At 45.3% G+C, this 19,436-nt stretch overlaps 1 protein-coding gene across 1 annotated transcript in view; it reads right to left on the bottom strand.

The window, feature by feature from the left end:
• Window positions 1–19,436, bottom strand: part of CDH12 (cadherin 12) — a 309,761-nt gene that overhangs the window by 140,094 nt on the left and 150,231 nt on the right. The window contains exon 3 of the mRNA XM_084850557.1: window positions 224–343. Within this exon, the coding sequence (XP_084706683.1) occupies window positions 224–343 (120 nt within the window). The remainder of the gene's footprint in view (window positions 1–223; window positions 344–19,436) is intronic.

Raw genomic sequence — 19,436 nt, 5'->3', positions numbered from 1 at the left:
CTTGATTTGATCCAGGTAGGGAATTCTTATGTTCACCAAATTCAGAAAACACTATGGAAAAGGGGGGGGGGATCTGCTGCTTTTCCATGCACAAGCCTTGCATTCATAATGTTGCTTTTCCTTCATCTGAAATCAGATAAAGACTGTCCAGGTGGGCATCTAATAAGTTGTGATACTTGAATGGGAGAACCAACAGTATTCCCACTTATAAAATGTTCATTACCTGTCTTGGGATCAATCGAGAAATATGGCTGTCCCTGCAGAATACTGTACACCACTCTGGCACTGTTTCCGTATGTCGGGTCATCAGCATCTGTTGCTTTGACCTGCAGCACATATGCCCCTAAGAGAAGAATAGAACACACATTAAAAAAAACCCAGTTTAATGAAGTAAAATAAATTAAGTAAATTAATTAAGTAATTTAATTAAGTAAATTAATTAAGTAAAATGGTTCCACTCCAGTGGGTCTAGTTTTGGGGATGCACTAAGATTTATTGATTTATTGATTATATTCATATCCTGCATTTCTTTTTTGACCAAAGAATGTAAGATGGTAAATATGAGTTTTAATAAAAATGGGTGAAAGAAAGTCAACAGGCTTGCTGGATCTCCTCCTCTTTCTGTTAAGCTGTAGAACAGCTGGCTACTGATGGATATGAGAGGAGGAGGGGCATGCAGGCTAATAGAAGGGGGCTCACTGCCTCTCATTCATCTGGCCCATCTGCTATAGCAGCTGTTCCCAACTTGGTACCCTCCAGATGTGTTGGACTACAGTTTCTAGAATCCCCAGCTATGGATATGAGCAGGAACCCGGATGATGCAAACACAAGAGCTTTCAGACCTTCCCTCTCAACATGAGTATGTTGCATCCATGCCCATACTCCCTCTCCACTTTTAGCCATTACATGAGCCAGTAGAATACCTGCATGGGGCTTATGCCAATCAAGAAAAAAACAAACATGGAAAGCCCTAGAAACAAATAAACAACACCACAGTAAATAAACAAACCATGATGCATAATGCTTATTTATTTTATTTATTTATTTATTAAATTTATTAATCGCCCATCTGACTGGTCACCCAGCCACTCTGGGCGATGTACAACCCACCATAAACAATTTAAAACAATAAAATTTTACCATAATTTTTTTTTTAAAAAAATACCCTAACCCACCCCAAATGCCTGCCTGAACAACCACGTTTTTAATGCACGACGGAAGCTCATTAAAGAGGGGGCATGATGGAGTTCCCTAGGGAGGGAGTTCCACAGAGTGGGGGCCACCACAGAGAAGGCCCTCTCCCTCGTCCCCACCAGTCTAGCTGTCCTGGCTGATGGGACAGAGAGAAGGCCATCCGAGGCTGATCTTGTTAAGCGGCCTGTCTGGTGCTGCTGGAGGCGCTCCTTAAGATAGGCTGGGCCGGAACCATATAGGGTTTTAAAGGTCAAAACCAAAACCAGTGCAACTCCTTCAGCACTGGAGTGATGTGATCTCGCCGGCGGTTGCTTATAAATAAATCTCGCTGCTTATAAATAAATAATGCTTATTTTCTTTTACCAGCAGAATCACCATACCTTTAAAACATGGGTGGGGAACTTCTTTTGGTTTCAGGGCATCCACCCAGACTGATTTGATGGACCAGAAAGGGACAGGATCCCGTCCCCAAAGCCCTTCCACTGACATCATCCCCTGACCCATCCATTTCCCATTTCTCTGTTCAAGGAGCTCTGTGCTCCTCTGCACGTATAAAAAGAACTCAGTCCATGCTTGGAGGGGTGGCTCCTCCATAGGGATGGGCGGACACACCCATGTCCACCAAGTGCGGCCGCTTGCCAAGTCGCTGCTGCCACTTGCCCCTGCTCACTGGGCCGCATGATTAGGGATGGCGGAGAATTTCTCCCCGAAACTTCGGGGGGCCAAGCGCCGTGTTCGGTCCCCCAAACAAGTTTCGGGGAGAAATCCTCCGCACCCCCCCACCCCCCGCCCCCCCCGGGACGAGACTTACCTTCACCGAATGTCCCTCCCGGTGGCTGGTCTGGCCGGCGGTTCGGCGGGTGTTCGAGCGAGGCGGGAGCGGCACCTGGTCTTTCGACCAGCTGCCGCCGCCGCCATTGCAATGAAAGAAAAAAAAAATGCCCCCTGATAGGCTACGTGACGATTAACGTAGCCTATCACGGCTAGATTTGCAAAGTCAGCCATGATAGGTTACGTCAATCGTCACGTAGCCTATCACGGGTGACTTAAAAAAAAAAAGTGTGTACGGATAATGGCGGCCCCCATAGGGAGCCAACATTCCCCTTCCTTATTTGGTCGCTGTAGTCTACGTAAAGATTTACGTAGACTACGGCGACTAAATAAGGAACGCGAATGGCGGCTCCCTATGGGGGCCGCCATTAGCGTATGCGCTTTGTTTTTTTTTTAAGTCACCCGTGATAGGCTACGTGACGATTGACGTAGCCTATCATGGCTGACTTTGCAGATCTAACTGTGATAGGCTACGTGAATCGTCACGTAGCCTATCAGGGGGCGTTTTTTTTTTTTAACTTTCGCGTTCGCGGCCGGGCGAGGCGAGGCGCCTCCTCCCCGGCCTGAATTTCAGCCGGGTGAGGCGGGAAGCCTGCCCCCCGGCCTGAATTTCGGCCGGGGCGAGGCGGGAAGCCTCCCCCCCCGGCCTGAACTTCGCGGGGGGACCAGCGAAGCGCCTCCCCCCCACCGCGAACGTCCTTCGAGGACAGGTAAGTGACTTTCGTCAACCCCTACGCATGATCCGTGGGGAGTGGTCTGGGAATTCTGTGCAGCCACCCTCTCCTCGCTGCAAGCCACAATTTTTAAGCAAGGTGGGGGCTCCGTAATTTCCATGTATTTAATGTCATGCAGAATGGTGGCCATACAGGGCCATCTCCACAATATTAGAGGCGTATAGGGAAAGCATGCACATGAGCGCCCCATGGCTCGGCAAGTAGGGCCCAAAGGGCCAGGTGTGGGGGAGGTCGCCAGACTCTTGGACCCAGTCAGACACTCACAACATCCCTACTCTCCCAAGCACCTGTTGAGTCCCTTTCTCAGTGCATGGTACATAATGGGACTTGTCCGATGTTTGGAAAAGCAGCTCCTTTAAGCACCAGCTGAGTTATTTGTGTGCCACTCATCACAGGATTGTGCTGGCAGAAGTTCTGCCAGGAAAAACCCTTATTCTACTGCTGAACTGGGACCTTGATTTTCTTCTTTCTGTTGCTGTACATAAAATGAGCTTATTTGCTGGATGAATAGCTTCCCCTCTGCTCCCAAGCAGCTAAGGAATGCTATGTTTAAAACCTTAGTGCGCTGTGGCTTCAGGGCTAGAGGTAGGCATGGTCAGGCACCTGCCAAGGACTTCCACCTCTGCTGGGGCCCACTGACAACAGGACCTTGGAATTGTTCCTCTTCTTCACTATCACCATTATATTTGAATGTCGTACCTCAGGCATGTCAGGTGAATTGTCAGGTGAATTATTAGGCTCATGCCTGTTCCCTGCATGAGCCTAATAATTTCTTAGCAGTAGTAGTGTGGCTGCTTCTATGTGAGAATGGCCTCCTGCTTTTGCTTAAACAAACAAACAAACAAACAAACAAACAAACCAACTTCAAAACTGCTAGGTCTCAGTACTGCTGTTTGGCTTTTACTACTCTCCAGTTTTGTACCTCATAAGCAGCTACACTACTATTGCTAAGAGCTGAGGCCTGTGCAGGGAACAGGCTGAGACACCATTCAAGCATAATACTTGTCCATATTTTCAGGACATTTCTCCTTGGGGGGGGGGGTGCAAGGAAGTTTCAGCAGCCCTGACAGAAGCACATCTCAGCTATTTCCAGGGCTAAAGACAAAAAGGGTAGGGGCATGACCAGCCACTGTTCTCCCCACCCCCACACACCCTTCTCCATGTAGTTGCTCCTTTTTTAAAAGGGGTAGACAAACAAAATTAATGTATGCATTAAAATAACAATTTTGGAGGATAATTAATGTTTTACATACTATTTGTACTGACACTGAAATAGCCCTGGCATGGGGCAACAAGTATTTTTCACTGAACAACTTTTTTCACAGCATCTACCCATGCTTTCAGCCAATTCTTTTCCAAAGGAACTCACACATTTTTGTTTGTTTGTTCCGTGTGCTTTCCATTTGCACCATCTGAATTTTGTAAAATCATAGTTGTTTTCAGTAGGGATGAATGAAAGTCACTTACCTTTTTGAAGGGTGACATTCACGGTGGGGGGAGGCGCTCCGTCTCTCCCCCCGAAATTCTCTCTGGCTGGCTCCACTCCATGGAGATTCCGCGGAGCTGCTGGCTGGGGCCACCCGCAGCTGGACATCCGGCCACTGGGCAGCCTGCAGGGACGCAAATGGCAGCGGCTGTAGCCGCCACCATTTGCGTCCCTGTATTTTGCCATGATAGGCTACGTAAATATTTACGTAGCCTATAACGGAAAAACAAAACAGCGAATGCAAATGGCGTAGTGGCCGCCATTTGCGTTCCCCCTTTTTTTTTTGCTGTAATAGCTTATGTAAATATTAATGTAGGCTAAAACAGCAAAAAAAAAGGGAACGCAAATGGCGGCCGCCAGAGCCGCCGCCATTTGCGTTCTCTTAGTTTTGCTGTGATAGGCTACATAAATACTTACGTAGCCTATCGCAGCTTCCACAGGGAAGCAAATGGCATCCCTGCATTAGCTGTGATAGGCTACGTAAGTATTTAGCCTATCACGGCTATATGGAAGAAGCGAATGGCAGCCGCAGACGCGGCCGCTATTCGCAAGTCAGCACGGACGGCAGCAGGTAGGTAGGCGGGGTGGGGGGCGGGGGGGCTTTGTTCCGCCATGGATTTTGGGGGGCCAAATGTACTGGCATTCGGCCTCACTGAGATCCATGGTGGAATTCTCCACCATGCCTAGAGAATGGTCAAAAAACATATGGGAGAAATTTTCTGCATGGAACTAGTTTAGCTGGTTAGGTAACAAGTTGTGTGGGTTAAGCCATTGTCCACTGATGATCTGGCTGTTGAAGGAGTAAAATACCCCCCCCAATATTTGTCCCATTATGTGTATATTAGGAAAACATTCATACAAAAATGCATGTACTAAGAGAAATGTGCATAAAAATGGTAGACCAGACGTAGACTGGAATCTTTACTTCGTACATAAATCTGCACTGAATGCAGGGCTGTCAAATTTTTGTGAAGCATGTTTCTGTTCCTTTAACCTCTGTATATAAGGCAGAAATTTGGCTGGTGAAGCTTTCTATATCACTGTACCTCTCTGATGCAACAAGGATCAGCAGTTACCATTACTGCCTGTCATGCAGTTGTTAAAGCCACAGAAGTAGTAGCTTGAAATCTTAATTTGAAAAAGTGGGATTTATTAACAATGTGAGCATTAATATTTTTCCCAAAGTGCCTAATGTTGCATCCCAAAGGCTGGAAGGACACAAACGTGATCAACCATTTCCCATTCATGCACTAAACAAAAAACCTTAGACTGCATGCACATCACTTGATCATGGGCAGCTGAATATCTGTTCTGACTCCACTGAAAAGTATTGCCTTTGAACTGAAATTGGGTAATATTAAACTTTTGTCTGGGGAGATTCATCTGTGTTCCCTCATTCACACTTACAAATCACTGCTTGGCACTGAAGTCAATGAGCGAGTGATCAGCTTGCATGTGTGAGCCAGCCCTTTGTCATATCTTTGAAGAAAGCTATCAACCTACTCCAGACAACTGGCTGTAACCTCAAGGCTACTAAACACTGGTTATCTATAAGGAAGGAATCTTTATGTAATTTTAGGTATGTATTTATCTGTTTGTTTATTACATTTATATCGCACTTTTTTCCCTCTCATAAGGAACTCAAGGTGGCTTACATGGTCCCCCTCCTCTCCATTTTATCCTCACAACAACTCTGTGAGGAAGGTTAGGCTGAGAGTCAGTGACTGGCCCAAAGCCACTCAGTGAGCTTCATGGCTGAGTTGGGACTACAGCCCTGATCTCCCAAGTCCCAGTCCAACACTCTAACCATTATACCACACTGGTTCTCCCTGTAAATTACAAGGTGCCTGTCAAGAATGATGGCCTGTTTCCCACCATAAGATCAGGCCTGGATGTCACGCCCCAGGCATCCACCTGGGAAGGTGTGTTACCTGCCAGCTCCTTGGCCCTGTTGCTCAAGGGCATCACTAATTGGGAAACAGGTAACAGCTGGCCTTGGTGGAAAGCTCCTACCTCTTCTGGATGAAGTTGGTCCCTTTGGGGCTGAGCTGGTGAATGGCTAAGATAAATCTGCCCTGGGTTTCTGGGGCTGGGCATGGCGTCTCCATTTGTCATGGTGGTTTTGGACCTGCTGTTGGCTAGATGCTATTCTTTGAGGCCCATATCTAGGTATGTGAAAAGATAGGCTAGCTAGTTTGGTTATTTTGCTTGGGGGTGCAGTATAAAGGCTCTCTGTGTATGTTTTGGTTTCTTTGCAAACTTTCCACTTTGTGTGACCTCTGTACAACCTACGACCTCTAACTCTCCCCTTCCCTCTACCCATTCCCTATAATAAACAGTTAACCAACTCCAAGTTGGCATGATCCTTTCTGTTCGACCTCAGTGTTAAAGTCACTGCCTCTTGGCAGGAGAGGGCAGTTACTGGGTGTCTTTGGGGGCTCGAGGCCCGATTTGGCCTGACCTACTTTGCAGGGATGTTGGCGTTAGCTCCAGCACTCCTTCACAGTGCCCTTCCTTGACAGGGGTAGGCAAGCTGGGGCCATCCAGATGTTTAGGACTAAAATGCCCATCAACCCCAGTGAACATGGGCAATGCTCAGAGATTATTGGCACTGTAGCCCAAAACATCCAGTGTAGGGATGTACGAATCCCTTACCTGGTTCCGTTCAGGGTATCCACTGGGGGGGGGAGGCGATCCGGTCCTCCCCCCCGGAATCCTGCCTGGCTGGCTCTGCTCCACGGTGGCTCTGCAGAGCAGCCGGACAGGGCCATCCGCAGCTGGACTTCCGGCTGCGGACAGGCTGCTGTGGACACAAATGGCCGCCATTTGTGTCCTTCCAGGCTGCCGTGATAGGCTACATAAGTATTTATGTAGCCTATCATGGCATGCCTCCCCCAAAAAATCCAGAATAATACGGCGTACGCAAATGGCGGTGGCAACGGCAGCTGGCATTTGCGTTCCCTATTCTTTCCGTTTTATCCTACGGAAATATTTGCATAGGCAATTATGGCGGAAAAAAGGGGAACCGCAAATAGCGTAGTGGGTGCTATTTGCGTGTTGTTGTTGTTTTGCCGTAAAAGCCTATGTAAATATTTTCATAGGATAAAATGGCGGGGGGGGGGAAATAATGCAAATAGCGCCCACTACGCTATTTGCGGTTCCCTTTTTTTCGCCCTAATTGCCCATGTAAATATTTACGTTGGATAAAACGGCAAGTCAGCGCAGATGGCAGCAGGTAGGTGCTCCTTTCCGGGCCCTTTTTGTGGGGTGGGGGGGCGGGGGGCTTCGTTCTGCCACGGATTTCAGGGGGCCGAATGCACTGGCATTCGGCCTCACCGAGATCCGTGGCAGAATTTTCTGACATCCCTAGTTTTCAGTCATATTGTTACTGGAAACTTCAGTCCCCATGCTCACCGACAAGGCCTCAAAGCAGGAGGCGTTTGTGATGTCACAGCTCTGGCTGCTCTCTGTTTTGAGGGACATGGCCAATTGGAAGTTTCAACCTTGATTTCAGCTGTGTTTGAGTAGTTTTCAGCAAAAAGAAAGAAAAAAGAAAGAATACTGGGTTAATTATCATTTGGGATGTTGGAGGAATCAATCTGGGGGCAGGGAGCTTGACAAGCTTTCCTTGGTTTGGACCACTGGACTTCAGCCCATTTTCCCGTTCTCCGGAGAGCTGGGTCAGTTTGCGGATTTTCTGTGGGGGTGTGTGTGTGCAGAAATTACAACTGATTTTTGTGCAAATTTACATAATTTGCACAAAAGTGTACACATTCCATCCACAATTTGTGAAAATTATGCAAATTTCAGCCACAATTCACACAAATTTGGGGCATAATTTGTGCGAATTTCTATTTGTGCAAATTGCAGCTCACTCCCCCCCACACACACACACACACATGCAGAACATTCTGGGAGCTCGAGGGAAAAGCCCCAGCTCCGCCTGCAAATGCAAACTGAGTTGGGCATGCCATGGAATTCCATCGAGCCCAAAAAGAAACGAATTTTCCAGCGATGGACACCCCTAATTATAATTGCTTTCTGGAGAGAATGGAACTTTTCTTTTTATTTTTAAAGACGAAATCCCTCTTCATCTCCATAGGTTGCCACCAACTTCATACCCCCCTTCATCTGCTATGCACCTCCACACCTTTGGTGGGTGGATGGGTTGGGTACTTGAGAGGGATATCCTTGGACAAGATGATAAAGGTTCCCAGTTGCACTATGGCAAGCCTCTGTGAGGTAGGGTTAAGGAGAGAGGAAGTGAAAGTCATTCAGGGATCATCTCAGCTGAGTGGATATTTGAACCCCGTCCTGCTCTATCCACTACATGATCACACTGCTAACAGATAGGGGAAGCTCTGTGCTCCAGGCATCCTTGAAGTCCCTTCAGGTGCTTTGCTTGTAACAAGAGAAGCTCATGCTCTAGAACACAGTATACATGCACATTTCTGGCATTTATGAGCTGTGCAATAGTATAACATCAGGGCAACTCGAAAGTGGTTTTGCTTTCCAGATTGGAAGATCTGTCTTTCATATGGTTGCTCTAAAAATGTAACACTTGCAATGGTAATATTGCCAAATATAGCAGCCTGTCATGTAAAAAGAACGGCCCATCCTTATTTCTCTATTCCAGCAAAATCAATCAACATCCATCTGCCTTGTTCTCACACTCCCCCCCTTTTTCTCTCTCTCTCAAAAGAACTGCAAAGGAGAATTAGGATTTGCTATATTGCAATTCAGATCAGGAAGGCCTGGGAGATGCCAAATGCATTTTCCTGACCTGTCATTGACAGTTTTAACAAAGCTTACTACTGTGGAAGTATATCGAGCATCTGTAAAAAGAGAACTGCTGACACTGCCTACTGTTCTTGTTTTTTTTAAGAGGGGAGTGGGAAAAATTATCAACAATGTATCATGAAGAAGCTGATTCCTACATGAGTAATGTGAGGAAGAAATATTAGACCTATAGAGGACCCCTTTACTAAGTTGCTATATCTGTGCCTGGATTGCCCCTGATAATAATATAAGCTTGTGAGCTCCATCAATATCACAAATACTAGAGAAAGAGAGACATCCTCATCTCCTGCTATGCATTCCTGAAAACACTACATCTATCTATCTCTATCGCTCTATCTATCCTCTCTTTTTCTCATTTTCTGCTGTCAGATGTAATGGCCTTCACATAAGCAGTGCAGCCATTCCTCATTATAATTGATGAAGAATGGCGGGTCAGGATATTACCTATACATGTCTGATACAAGTTAAAGAAAAATACTGGAGAGGGGGGAAAAAAAGGAGCCCTGTTTTGCACAGGCCCACTGAGCACTAAAATGGACATTCTGAAGCCCCAAAAGGCAATGCACTTTTGAATGTCATATCACCATTCAAGGTTATGAATGAGATATTTTGAAACAAAAATTAGATCTGCATTATATATATGTGGGGATCTCTCAATCATTTCCATTTTCAAATCAGGGCTTATAACTGTCAAAAGTTAAATTCTAATTGCTATTATATGCTATCTATTACATGTTATCTAAAATGCCATAAAATTCACACACACACACACAACATTCACACTCAAATTCTTGTTAATGTTAATACATACTAATGCATGCCGACCATTAGAAATGGTCAAATATCCCATATCAATAATTTTCAAACAATTTTAGGCTACTTTCTGGGAAAAAATGGGATCTGTAGAGGCTTATCACAGGGTTTCTCAGTGACAGCAGCTAAAAGACCCATTACAACTCGCTACTGATTTTCCTCTGCAACGCACAGTCAATAGTCAGAGGATATCCAGATAACTAGAGATTAGGAAAGGCTGTCACAGGAAATCCGGGCCTTTTTAGGCTTGCCGGATTTGGGGGAGAATTTCTCCCTGAAACTTCGGGGGGCCGAGTGCCAACGCATTCGGCCCCCCAAAATCGGCGGTGAAATTCTCCGCCACCACCCCGCCACCCACCCCCCGGGATGGGACTTACCTTTCACGAATGTCCCTCCCGGCGGCGGGTCCCGGCGGTGGTTCGTCGGGTCTTCGTCAGGGGCGGGGGCGGCAGCCGGTCTTTCGACCGGCTGCCACCGCCGCCATTACAAGTGCAGTAAAAAGAAAAAAACCTGTGATAGCCTACGTAATGATTAACGTAGCCTATCACGGCTAGATCTCCAAAGTCAGCCATGATAAGCTATGTTAATCGTCACGTAGCCTATCACAGGTGATTTTTTTGGGGAAAAAAAAAAGCGCGTACACAAATGGTGGCCCCCATAGGGAGCCGCCATTTGCGTTCCTTATTTGGTCCCTGTAGTCTACATAAAGATTTACGTAGACTATGGCGAAAATATGGCTTATTTTCGCCGTAGTCTACGTAAATCTTTACGTAGACTACAGGGACCAAATAAGGAACGCAAATGGCGGCTCCCTATGGGGGCCGCCATTTGCGTACGTGCTTTTTTTTTCCCCCCAAAGTCACCCATGATAGGCTACGTGACGATTTACATAGCCTATCATGGCTGACTTTGGAAATCTAGCCATGATAGGCTAAGTTAATCGTTACGTAGCCTATCATGGGGGGGTGTGTTTTTTTCGTGGCCGGGTAGACGGGGCACTTCTACCCGGCCTGAATTTCGCCAGCGAGGGATGGGGCACCTCCCGTCCAGCCTGAATTTCGGCTGGGTGAGGCGGGGCGCCTCCCCCCCACCGCGAAGCAAGCTTCAAGGACAGGTAAGGGACTTTCGTCCATCCCTACCATGGAACCCTCAGCTTGGCTTGCATTTGCAAGCTCAGCCATAGGCTTTTTCTGAAATCTAGGAACTCTTCTTGGTTCCCCCTCCTTTAATCAACATAATTTGTGCAAATTTCAGCCAGAATTTGCTTAATTTGTAGCCATAATATACTTAATTTGAGTGAATTGCACCGGCTCAAATTAAGAGTTTCATGACCTCAAAGCAAATTACGGCCAGAATGTGCACAATTGAGCAAACTGCAACTGCAATTTACGTAAATGTTGATTTAAGAAAAAAAAAATCTGCAAGCTCGCCTGACTTGATCTGCATTTTGTCAGACCAGCTCGTGGGTAAGTAAGCTGAAGTCAGGGGAGGGGGGAGCTGATGACAGCTTGGCGAACTTCACCCACTGGCCAGATGACTCCAACATCCCTAATAGAGATTATCTGGAGAATATTTGGTGAAGATCATACTAAAGGTATCAGCTTCTGTCTCTGGCATTACTAGATAGTGCTAGGAAAGACCTCTTGTTGAATGCCTGGGCAGCTGCTGCCAGTTAATTGAGACAACACTGACCTAGATGGACTGATAGGGATGGCATGGGTGCCCGACTGGGTCTAGAAGTCCACCGGGATCCCCCCTGCCCACGCCCCCGGACTGTGCCAACTGAGCCTCTGGCCCCCTTTCCCCTGCTTGCACCCTCCTGGATGTTCCCCACACTCATCCAGACCCATCTGCTAGTGCCCACCATTTTCCAAGCTTGTTTTTACAGAAAAGGAGGTCTTTAAAAATGTGCATATTTAAATATGCAGAAATTAGGCCTGGGAAAGGCTGATCTATGGCCCATTTACACCTCTAATATTGCATATATCAACCTTTCCCAGGCCTAATTTCCGCATGTTAAATATGGACCTTTTTAAAGACCTCCTTTCTCATAAAAACAAGCTCAGAAAAATGGTGGACACTGACGGCTCGAATCCAGGGTGAGTGTGGGTGGCTTGGCGAGCTCATGGTGGCTCAGGCATGGGTTGGGGGGCTTGAGTGGGCCAGTGCTTCAGCGGGCACCTGCCAAAACTGGACAGAGGTGGATCCATCCATTCCCATGGACCAATGATCTGGTTCAGCATAAAGTAGCTTCCTAGAGTAGCCAACTGGCCAGAAAAACACACACACCACCTGACCTGCTTCTGTTCCTTTAATGGAGGTTGTACATGTGTTCAAAAGTTGGCAACCCTCATCAGGGATAATTCAACTGTCTTCACTGAGAAATTCTAAATCAGTGTTTCAGAACAATATAAACCTTTACCATGACATGTGATCTGACTCAGTATAAGGGGGTCTCTTCCTATATTTCCTAATCTTCAACATCACAAAGGAGCATTTTCAAGAACAAATCCATTTAAAATCTGCTTAACATCCCGTATGATCGTATGGAGGTCTACGTAGAAGTTCAATGGGACTTAGTTCCAGTTAAGTGTGTATATAGGATTTAAACCTTAGTCTAGTCCCTAATGTTATCTTATCAAACAGTATTTGATACTTATTCCTCACTCAGCCTCAGTTCAAAACCTGTTTTCTCAGGCTGTGGCTTTGGGGCACATTTAAACTACAAAGGCAATCTGTGTTTGAAGTGGTGTAACAACGATCACTATCATGATTCAGATATGTATTTATTTGTACTACTGTCTGTGCTTTTGAACAGTAAAGAAAATTGGTGCACATGATGCTTAAGAATAATTCAGATCTACACTACTGTATGTGCATTTGCACGAGGAACACAATGAACAATTCAGCTTAAAGGAAAACCTCAAAGTAGTCCACTAATCAGGGGCAGCCCAAGACATTTTGCTGCATCAGGCAAAGGACGAGATGGCACCCGCTCCCATTGCATGTACAAAAGCCAACTGGACTGGACTCTTCCTTCAGCATTGGCTGAATCGACACACAGCGGTTTTACTATTAGCATACTCCAATGATAACTACTGTTGTCATACTCCAATCTTTGTAAATAACCACAGAGCTTTGGTTATTGGGCAGTATAGAGATGATGATGATGATAATATAGCTATTGGTGCCCACTGATGTCGTGTGCACCAATAGTTATCATTGCAGTATGATAAGGGTAAAACTGCATCTAAGGCAGCAGGCTAACTTAGGAAGCACCTAGCAGGCTGCATGACACACAGATCTTTCCTCCAACACCTTGCTGCCATGTCCCAGCATCTCCTGCCTGAGGCAACTGCTTCATTCTGCCTAATGGTAGGACCGGCCCTGCCATTAATCTTACTAAAATCCACTTAACATTCCTCAAAATTCTTCAGAGGATATGTCCAAGGCGGAACCTCTACATTTGCCTTGAAATGTAGCTTTTGGTGGAATTTGGTGGCCACTCTAATAGGAATTCCCTTGAGGTAGTCAGGTGGCAAACCTCCCCCCCCCACACACACACACACAGATGAACTCTCAGGATACAAAATTTTTGAACGATGGGTGGCACCCATTCTACATGTTAAAAAAGGAAAAGAAAACTGCATATTGTATCCCTACTGTGCCTCTGTCCAGGGAGTATGTGCTCTAGGTGCTGCCTCTTGGTCATTTCTCCATCTCTGTCTCCTGTTGCTCTCCACAGGCCACTCCCCCACAGGTACAGGGTCCATTCCCCACCCTCCTCCATGCAGACAAGAAGGGGAGGCCAATTCCATGACCAGCATCAGTACCCATGATGCTCTCCAGTGTTCCTCCCTGGGGTTGTTAACTTACTTGTTCAAGGCAGGCTCTTCTACCTTTGAAAGCTCCATTGGAGATAGTAGTTATGCAACAGATTGAATTCCTACCATGGAGCTGATGCCATAAGGGAAGCCTCACCTGCTCTCCTCCTATCTGCCCCAGTTACAGGAGCCCTGCTGAGATGACCAGTTGGCAACCACAGGTGCCTTTCCCTTTCAGGACCCCCTCCAGCTTGGACACTGATCAATAAAGACCATGAGCTTTCTACATGCGTTGTTTCTTTGTTGCTTGGGAGTGCCAGATATGGATCCCCCCCCTAAGAAGTGGCTTCAGCTGGCTTGAAGATGAGATGTTGAGGGGGTGGGTGGGCAGAGAGTTTGATGGGCTCAGAGGTAGCAATCCCTCCACTGTCTGCTCACGTATGTTCCTGAACTGTGAATGGACGGGCCTCAGGCAAAATAACTGGGGTGGAGGGAGGGTAGTTTGGGCATATGGGCAGTCATAGGGAGGGATGGGCCAAAAAGGGCTGGTGTGTGTGTGTGTGTGTGTTTTCTCCCTATTTTTCTAGTGTGGAGTTATACACTGGATTCAAACCTGGGCTCCCCTCAATGCAAAATATAAGATGTTCCTCCTGGCTAGGGCTCCTCCCGTTTCCCCTGTGCATTAGGATGAGCATGTTAACATGCAGTGCACCAAGGATTCATATTGGGATTTATTCCTATAATATTTGGAACTTTTCTATTCGGACCTCTCACTATGACTTCCTTGGCACTGTTCTGGTGGCAGCTGGTCTTTGTTTGTTTGTTTGTTTTCCCTGTTGGACTTTTGCTGTGCTGCATTTTGGGCATCCTGGTTTACTGCCATTATAGATGGAACAATAAAAAGCAGAGAAGCTCTATGTAGGCACAGCCCAAGTCTGCATCTAATTTCAAGGCACACAATGTTAACAGGACTATACTTGGGTCTTCAATCAGAAAAAGGCCTCGAGGAGTCTTTTTTTTAATTTGTCCCTCCCCCTGACCCCAAATGCAGCATCAGCTTCAAAGCTTCCAAAAATGCTCCTAAGCATAGCAGTGGCAGGACTGTCACACTTAGTCTGAGGGGTGGGAACAGAAATAGATGGATGCTCACCATTTGAACATTAATGCAGCTAGGCAGCTGTAATACCATTCAGAACATGAGGCATTCATAAACATCAGCTGCTCACCTTTCAAAATTGGTGCCATCATCTGAACACCAGGCAGAACAAGAGTACAGCTATGTGAAACATTAAATGCACACACACACACACACCCTAATTTGCATATCAACACATGTTCCTGAACTGTTACATTGCCTTCAGAAAGCCAGGTGTGTGATAAAGAGATCTCTGCGCAGTGTAACAAATGGCTCTGAAACGTCAGTCATGACATGATTGCTCAGGGCAAAGCTTGCCATAAAGCCAGGATCACTACTTTTTCATATGCAAAGCTTCCGACATGCTGCATTTCTTGTACATCAGCCCTACACATGTTGGAGAAATTACAAGACTCAGCAGAAGCTTTGCCACAGGCTTTAACATAGGCCAGAAGGAAACAGAGGTGTGAAGGGAATGGGATCCCTTTCTGAATGAACCACACAAATCAGGAAAGGTGACACCTTTTATTGCTCTCATTGACTGCTGGTGTGAGAATTCCAAGCATGGTATAAAGTGCAAAAAAGTTTCTAATAAGAGTTGTTGCAGAAAATGAGCCTAAACAGGCCATCTAAAGCAAAGCCAGAGTGGCTGGGTGTTTGAGAATTTGGTTTGGTCTGCATTTTTAAGCAAATTGATATGATTCTCACTTGCTGGACCAATACACAGAACATAACCAGTGGCACAGTGGTAAATCTGGAAGTGTAGGAACTACTCATGACAGTCCCCATAGCCATGCTCCCAAGGAAAGTCCAAAGATTCAGGCAATGGTATCGATCCATATCAACAAGCCAGTTCTAGCAGTTTTCATCCACCAGGAGCAGGTCTTTTGTAAAGCTGATGGGTCCTCATTGCCCATTCAGGACCACGCTACCCCAAAATACTTTGCATTAAAAAGGGAACACTTTATTGTTGCTGAGAAAATTTATTTTCCCTTCGCCACTGTGAGGATTGAAGCTAAGCTCAGAGGAGTGATGGTGGCAGACGAAGTCAGTGTCCCAGCTAATAAAAGTGTCAGTGCTTCAATCAGACTCTGGTTCTGAAGTAAGATTCGGCCATCCAAATCAGGCCACCGAGCCACACCAGCTGCTCACCGAGCCACAGCAGGCTCCTGGACTGAACCTGTCATGAGCACCTGCAGCCATCACCCTCTTTAAGGGTGTTACCAGTTATTTTAAAATGGGCCATTTACACCTGCAATGTTGCATACATGACAGCCTTACAACCACTATTTGCATAAGATTTGATTTCCTGGAAAAGACAAGCCACCATTTTAAAAGAAAATGGTGACTCCCTTAAAGAGGGTGACAGCTGCAGGCACATGTGATGGGTCCAGGTAAAGAGCAGGGGGCTTGTGTAGCTTGGCAGGTGCATTGGGGGGGCATGGGAAAGGATTCAGAAGGTCTGGATCAGTTCAAAGCGATCTGAAGCAGTTTGGATCGATCCAACCCACTTTAGATGATTTCAGACCAATCTGGACCTGTTCTGGATCCAGACTGATTCAGTCCAAATTCACTTCGGCTCAGAATTTGGATCTGGATCCAAAGTGGTGCACAGCCCTATAAAACCATGGGTTTTTTTTTTTTTTTTGCTTAAAATGGATACAAAACTGTGTATTTTAGGGTAAAGTGAATTCAAAAATATATATTTTGTGTAAAAAAAGTTAAAAATATGACAAATGTGCAGACTGATGCAAAAATGGGGCAGACTTATGCATCAATACATGCAAATAGATGGACTAGAAATATACTGGTCCATCCTTCCTCAGTGTTGAATGCCTGCCTGAGGATTTTTTTTGGGGGGGTGCTTTTCCATTTAAAACTGGCTTGCATGTTCAGTGGGGTAATGGGTTGCAGCAAAAACATCTGCTTGCACACACGTACACACTCCACCCCCATCCACATGCACATACAACTCACTCACAGATTTGCCTAGGAGTCCAACCACAGTCTTCGTCATCTCTCTTCCACAAAACAACAGTTCCTTGTGTAACCCACTGGTAAAATTTTCTTTAAGAATTCTGAGTGGGAGCATTCTTGAACATCCTCTGTAAAGGAGTGAGATAGGGAGTGGCCACTGTTTTAAGCAGTTACCAAATGCAGTGTGGATGAAGCTTGCTTTTTTCCCCTCCGTAAGACCCTGAAACCTTGAGACAGGTTAGTAGGGAAATAAGGAGCATAATTCTATTCAAGGCATCTAGAATTTCCTGAGAAAAGGGGAAGTTTTCTAAAGTAAGGAATGCCAACAGGAATGTTTGCATACTCTCGTAACTCTCCACATCACATAGACCAGTGCTGGAATGCCTGCCCAAGCTCCCTGTTTGACTCATCTGCAAAGTCTGGTATCTGGCCTGATCTTGAATCTATCCAGCCCCACAGTGAGCTGTCCTTGGTCCTGCTCATGTTCTGCCTGCCTTGTATCTTTGCAGTGTCTCTTCTAGCCAGAACACCTCTGTGGACTCCAGTCTGAAACAGGAACATGCCTGCCAAAATTACCTCTTTTACCCAACTAGTCAAAGCCTTCTTTCCATCTGAATGCCTGGTGTTCAGTGTCTTCTCTACAGTCATATAAACAAAATTACACGACCCCCCTCTTCATCATGTGTTTTGTTTGTGTCCCTACCCATGAAACCCTCAGTATATAGTCTATTTATTATTTAATAACGATTGCCCCTTTCCAAATCCCACTTGGAATTAGATAAATGAGCTTCTCATATGTACACAGGATAATAAAGAGTGAAAATGTATTGAGCCACAAGACATCTAATCCACTAACAACACTATGGGTTTTATCCTCATTTTCAGAGTGTTATCAAGGATATCAAGCCCTGCTTTTCCTCAGATTGTGAGAATTGTGGTCCTGCTATTAGTATCCATTTAATTTAATACATGAAAAAGGGACTTCCCATCACATAAATCATACAGTTTCCTACCTTCTCAAACTCCACATGAAACCAATGCAATTTTCAGAAGTTTATTTCATCAGCCGTGCCTTCTGTCACCAGATGGTGCTATTTTCCTTGCAGGACTAAGAACTCTAGTTACAAGTGGACTTTAGTTCTTCCTCACTAGAGCTAAGCTGAAATTACTCAGAAGACATTTTTCTAAGGAAAACTCTGAGACTTCTCACCCTCCTAGAACAAGAAGGCTCTCAAAGGCTACCAGTCATGGCTATCCATTACCGCTAGTATCAAAAGAACTATGCCTGTGTTCACCAGTTGCTGCAGAACAAGACTGGGAGGGTGCTATTACAATCATGTCCTCCTTGCAGGCTTCCATTAGCAGCTGGTTGAGCACCGTGGGAACAGAATGTTGGACTAGATAGGCCTTTGGTCTGATCCAGCACAGTTTTTCTTATATTCTTATGCAGAATTTTCCTGAATATTCTCCACTACTGTTTTATGTCCGTCCCCCCCAACATACAATGCCTCAGAATGAAGTTAGGTTCAGGGCATTGTGGAGGATGAAATATGATTGGCTGCCAACACACTTGCTGCTTTTGTTGCTTTTTGCTTTTGTTTTAGTAGCAACTAAAAACAGCAATAGCAAAAGCCTTAGGGGAAAAAAATTAAGAAGTTGTGTACTCCTTCCTCTAATGGCCAGGCCCACCTCCCAGAAACTGTTGGCAAATTTCTCCACCCCCTGGAGAACTTCAGAGAATTTTATCTGGCTACAACTAGGGTGGAGAATTTCAAGAGTCCATTTGCACACAGCTGTATTTTTTTTTTTTTTTAGGAGGGGCCCTCACTGAACAGCACTTTGCCAAGGGCTCTCATCTCCTTCTGAACAGGCTCCCTTGAATTTGCCCATGAAGCATATCTGGCAAGCCTACTTATATTGTAAATAAACCCCAGTTCAGCTCCATGTGACCAAATTGAACATTAACCTGTGTATTTTTTAAGGGATTTATTTAACTTATTTTCTTGTCTTATGTCCTTTATAACCACTTACAAACAAAATGGGGCACAGTAAGTACTCATGTTTAAACAGTCAATCTAAGAGTGTGTTTGATATTTTGATTTAAAAGGACAAAGGGAGCAGCAGAGGACTGACTCAGGTTTGGTAATTAAATTCAGGGAGAAGTGTCAATCAAGAATCCTTGCCTGTTGAGTTTTGTTTTTGTTTTAATCCCAGTATATTGAAAATGAATTATATTTCTTTTCTTTTAATTTAAAAGGAGGACCTGCCAGCATTATGTCAGTCTCCTTCTTGGCTTTCAACTCTGAGCCAAGAAAAAGAAGGCGTTTATGATTATAAGTTTTAGATTCTTATCATATAAATCCCCTTTGTCTTCCTTCATTGCTCACACAGAATTTATAATATTTATTAGCCAAAATTCTGATTTGTTAACAAATCCACTTGGATCTCTAATAAATAGTGAATCCTTTAAAAAAAATCCTTAGGAACTTCCTATGGAAGGACTGACAGTGTCAACTAAAAGGTTTAAGTAGGAAAACGAAATGAATAGTATCTCATTCACATTTGGTGCACTTCATAACCTAAAAAATCTGACTTTGTGTTGCTTTAAGAAAAAAGCTGAGACACTATGCTTCATTGTACTT

Source organism: Heloderma suspectum, chromosome 4, assembly GCF_057233095.1.
Source record: "Heloderma suspectum isolate Gila_16-S chromosome 4, 16-S_ref, whole genome shotgun sequence".
NCBI classification, from domain to species: Eukaryota; Metazoa; Chordata; class Lepidosauria; order Squamata; family Helodermatidae; genus Heloderma; species Heloderma suspectum.
The sequence above is the reverse complement of the archived record's forward strand: the minus strand, read 5'-3'. Positions and strand labels throughout refer to the sequence as shown.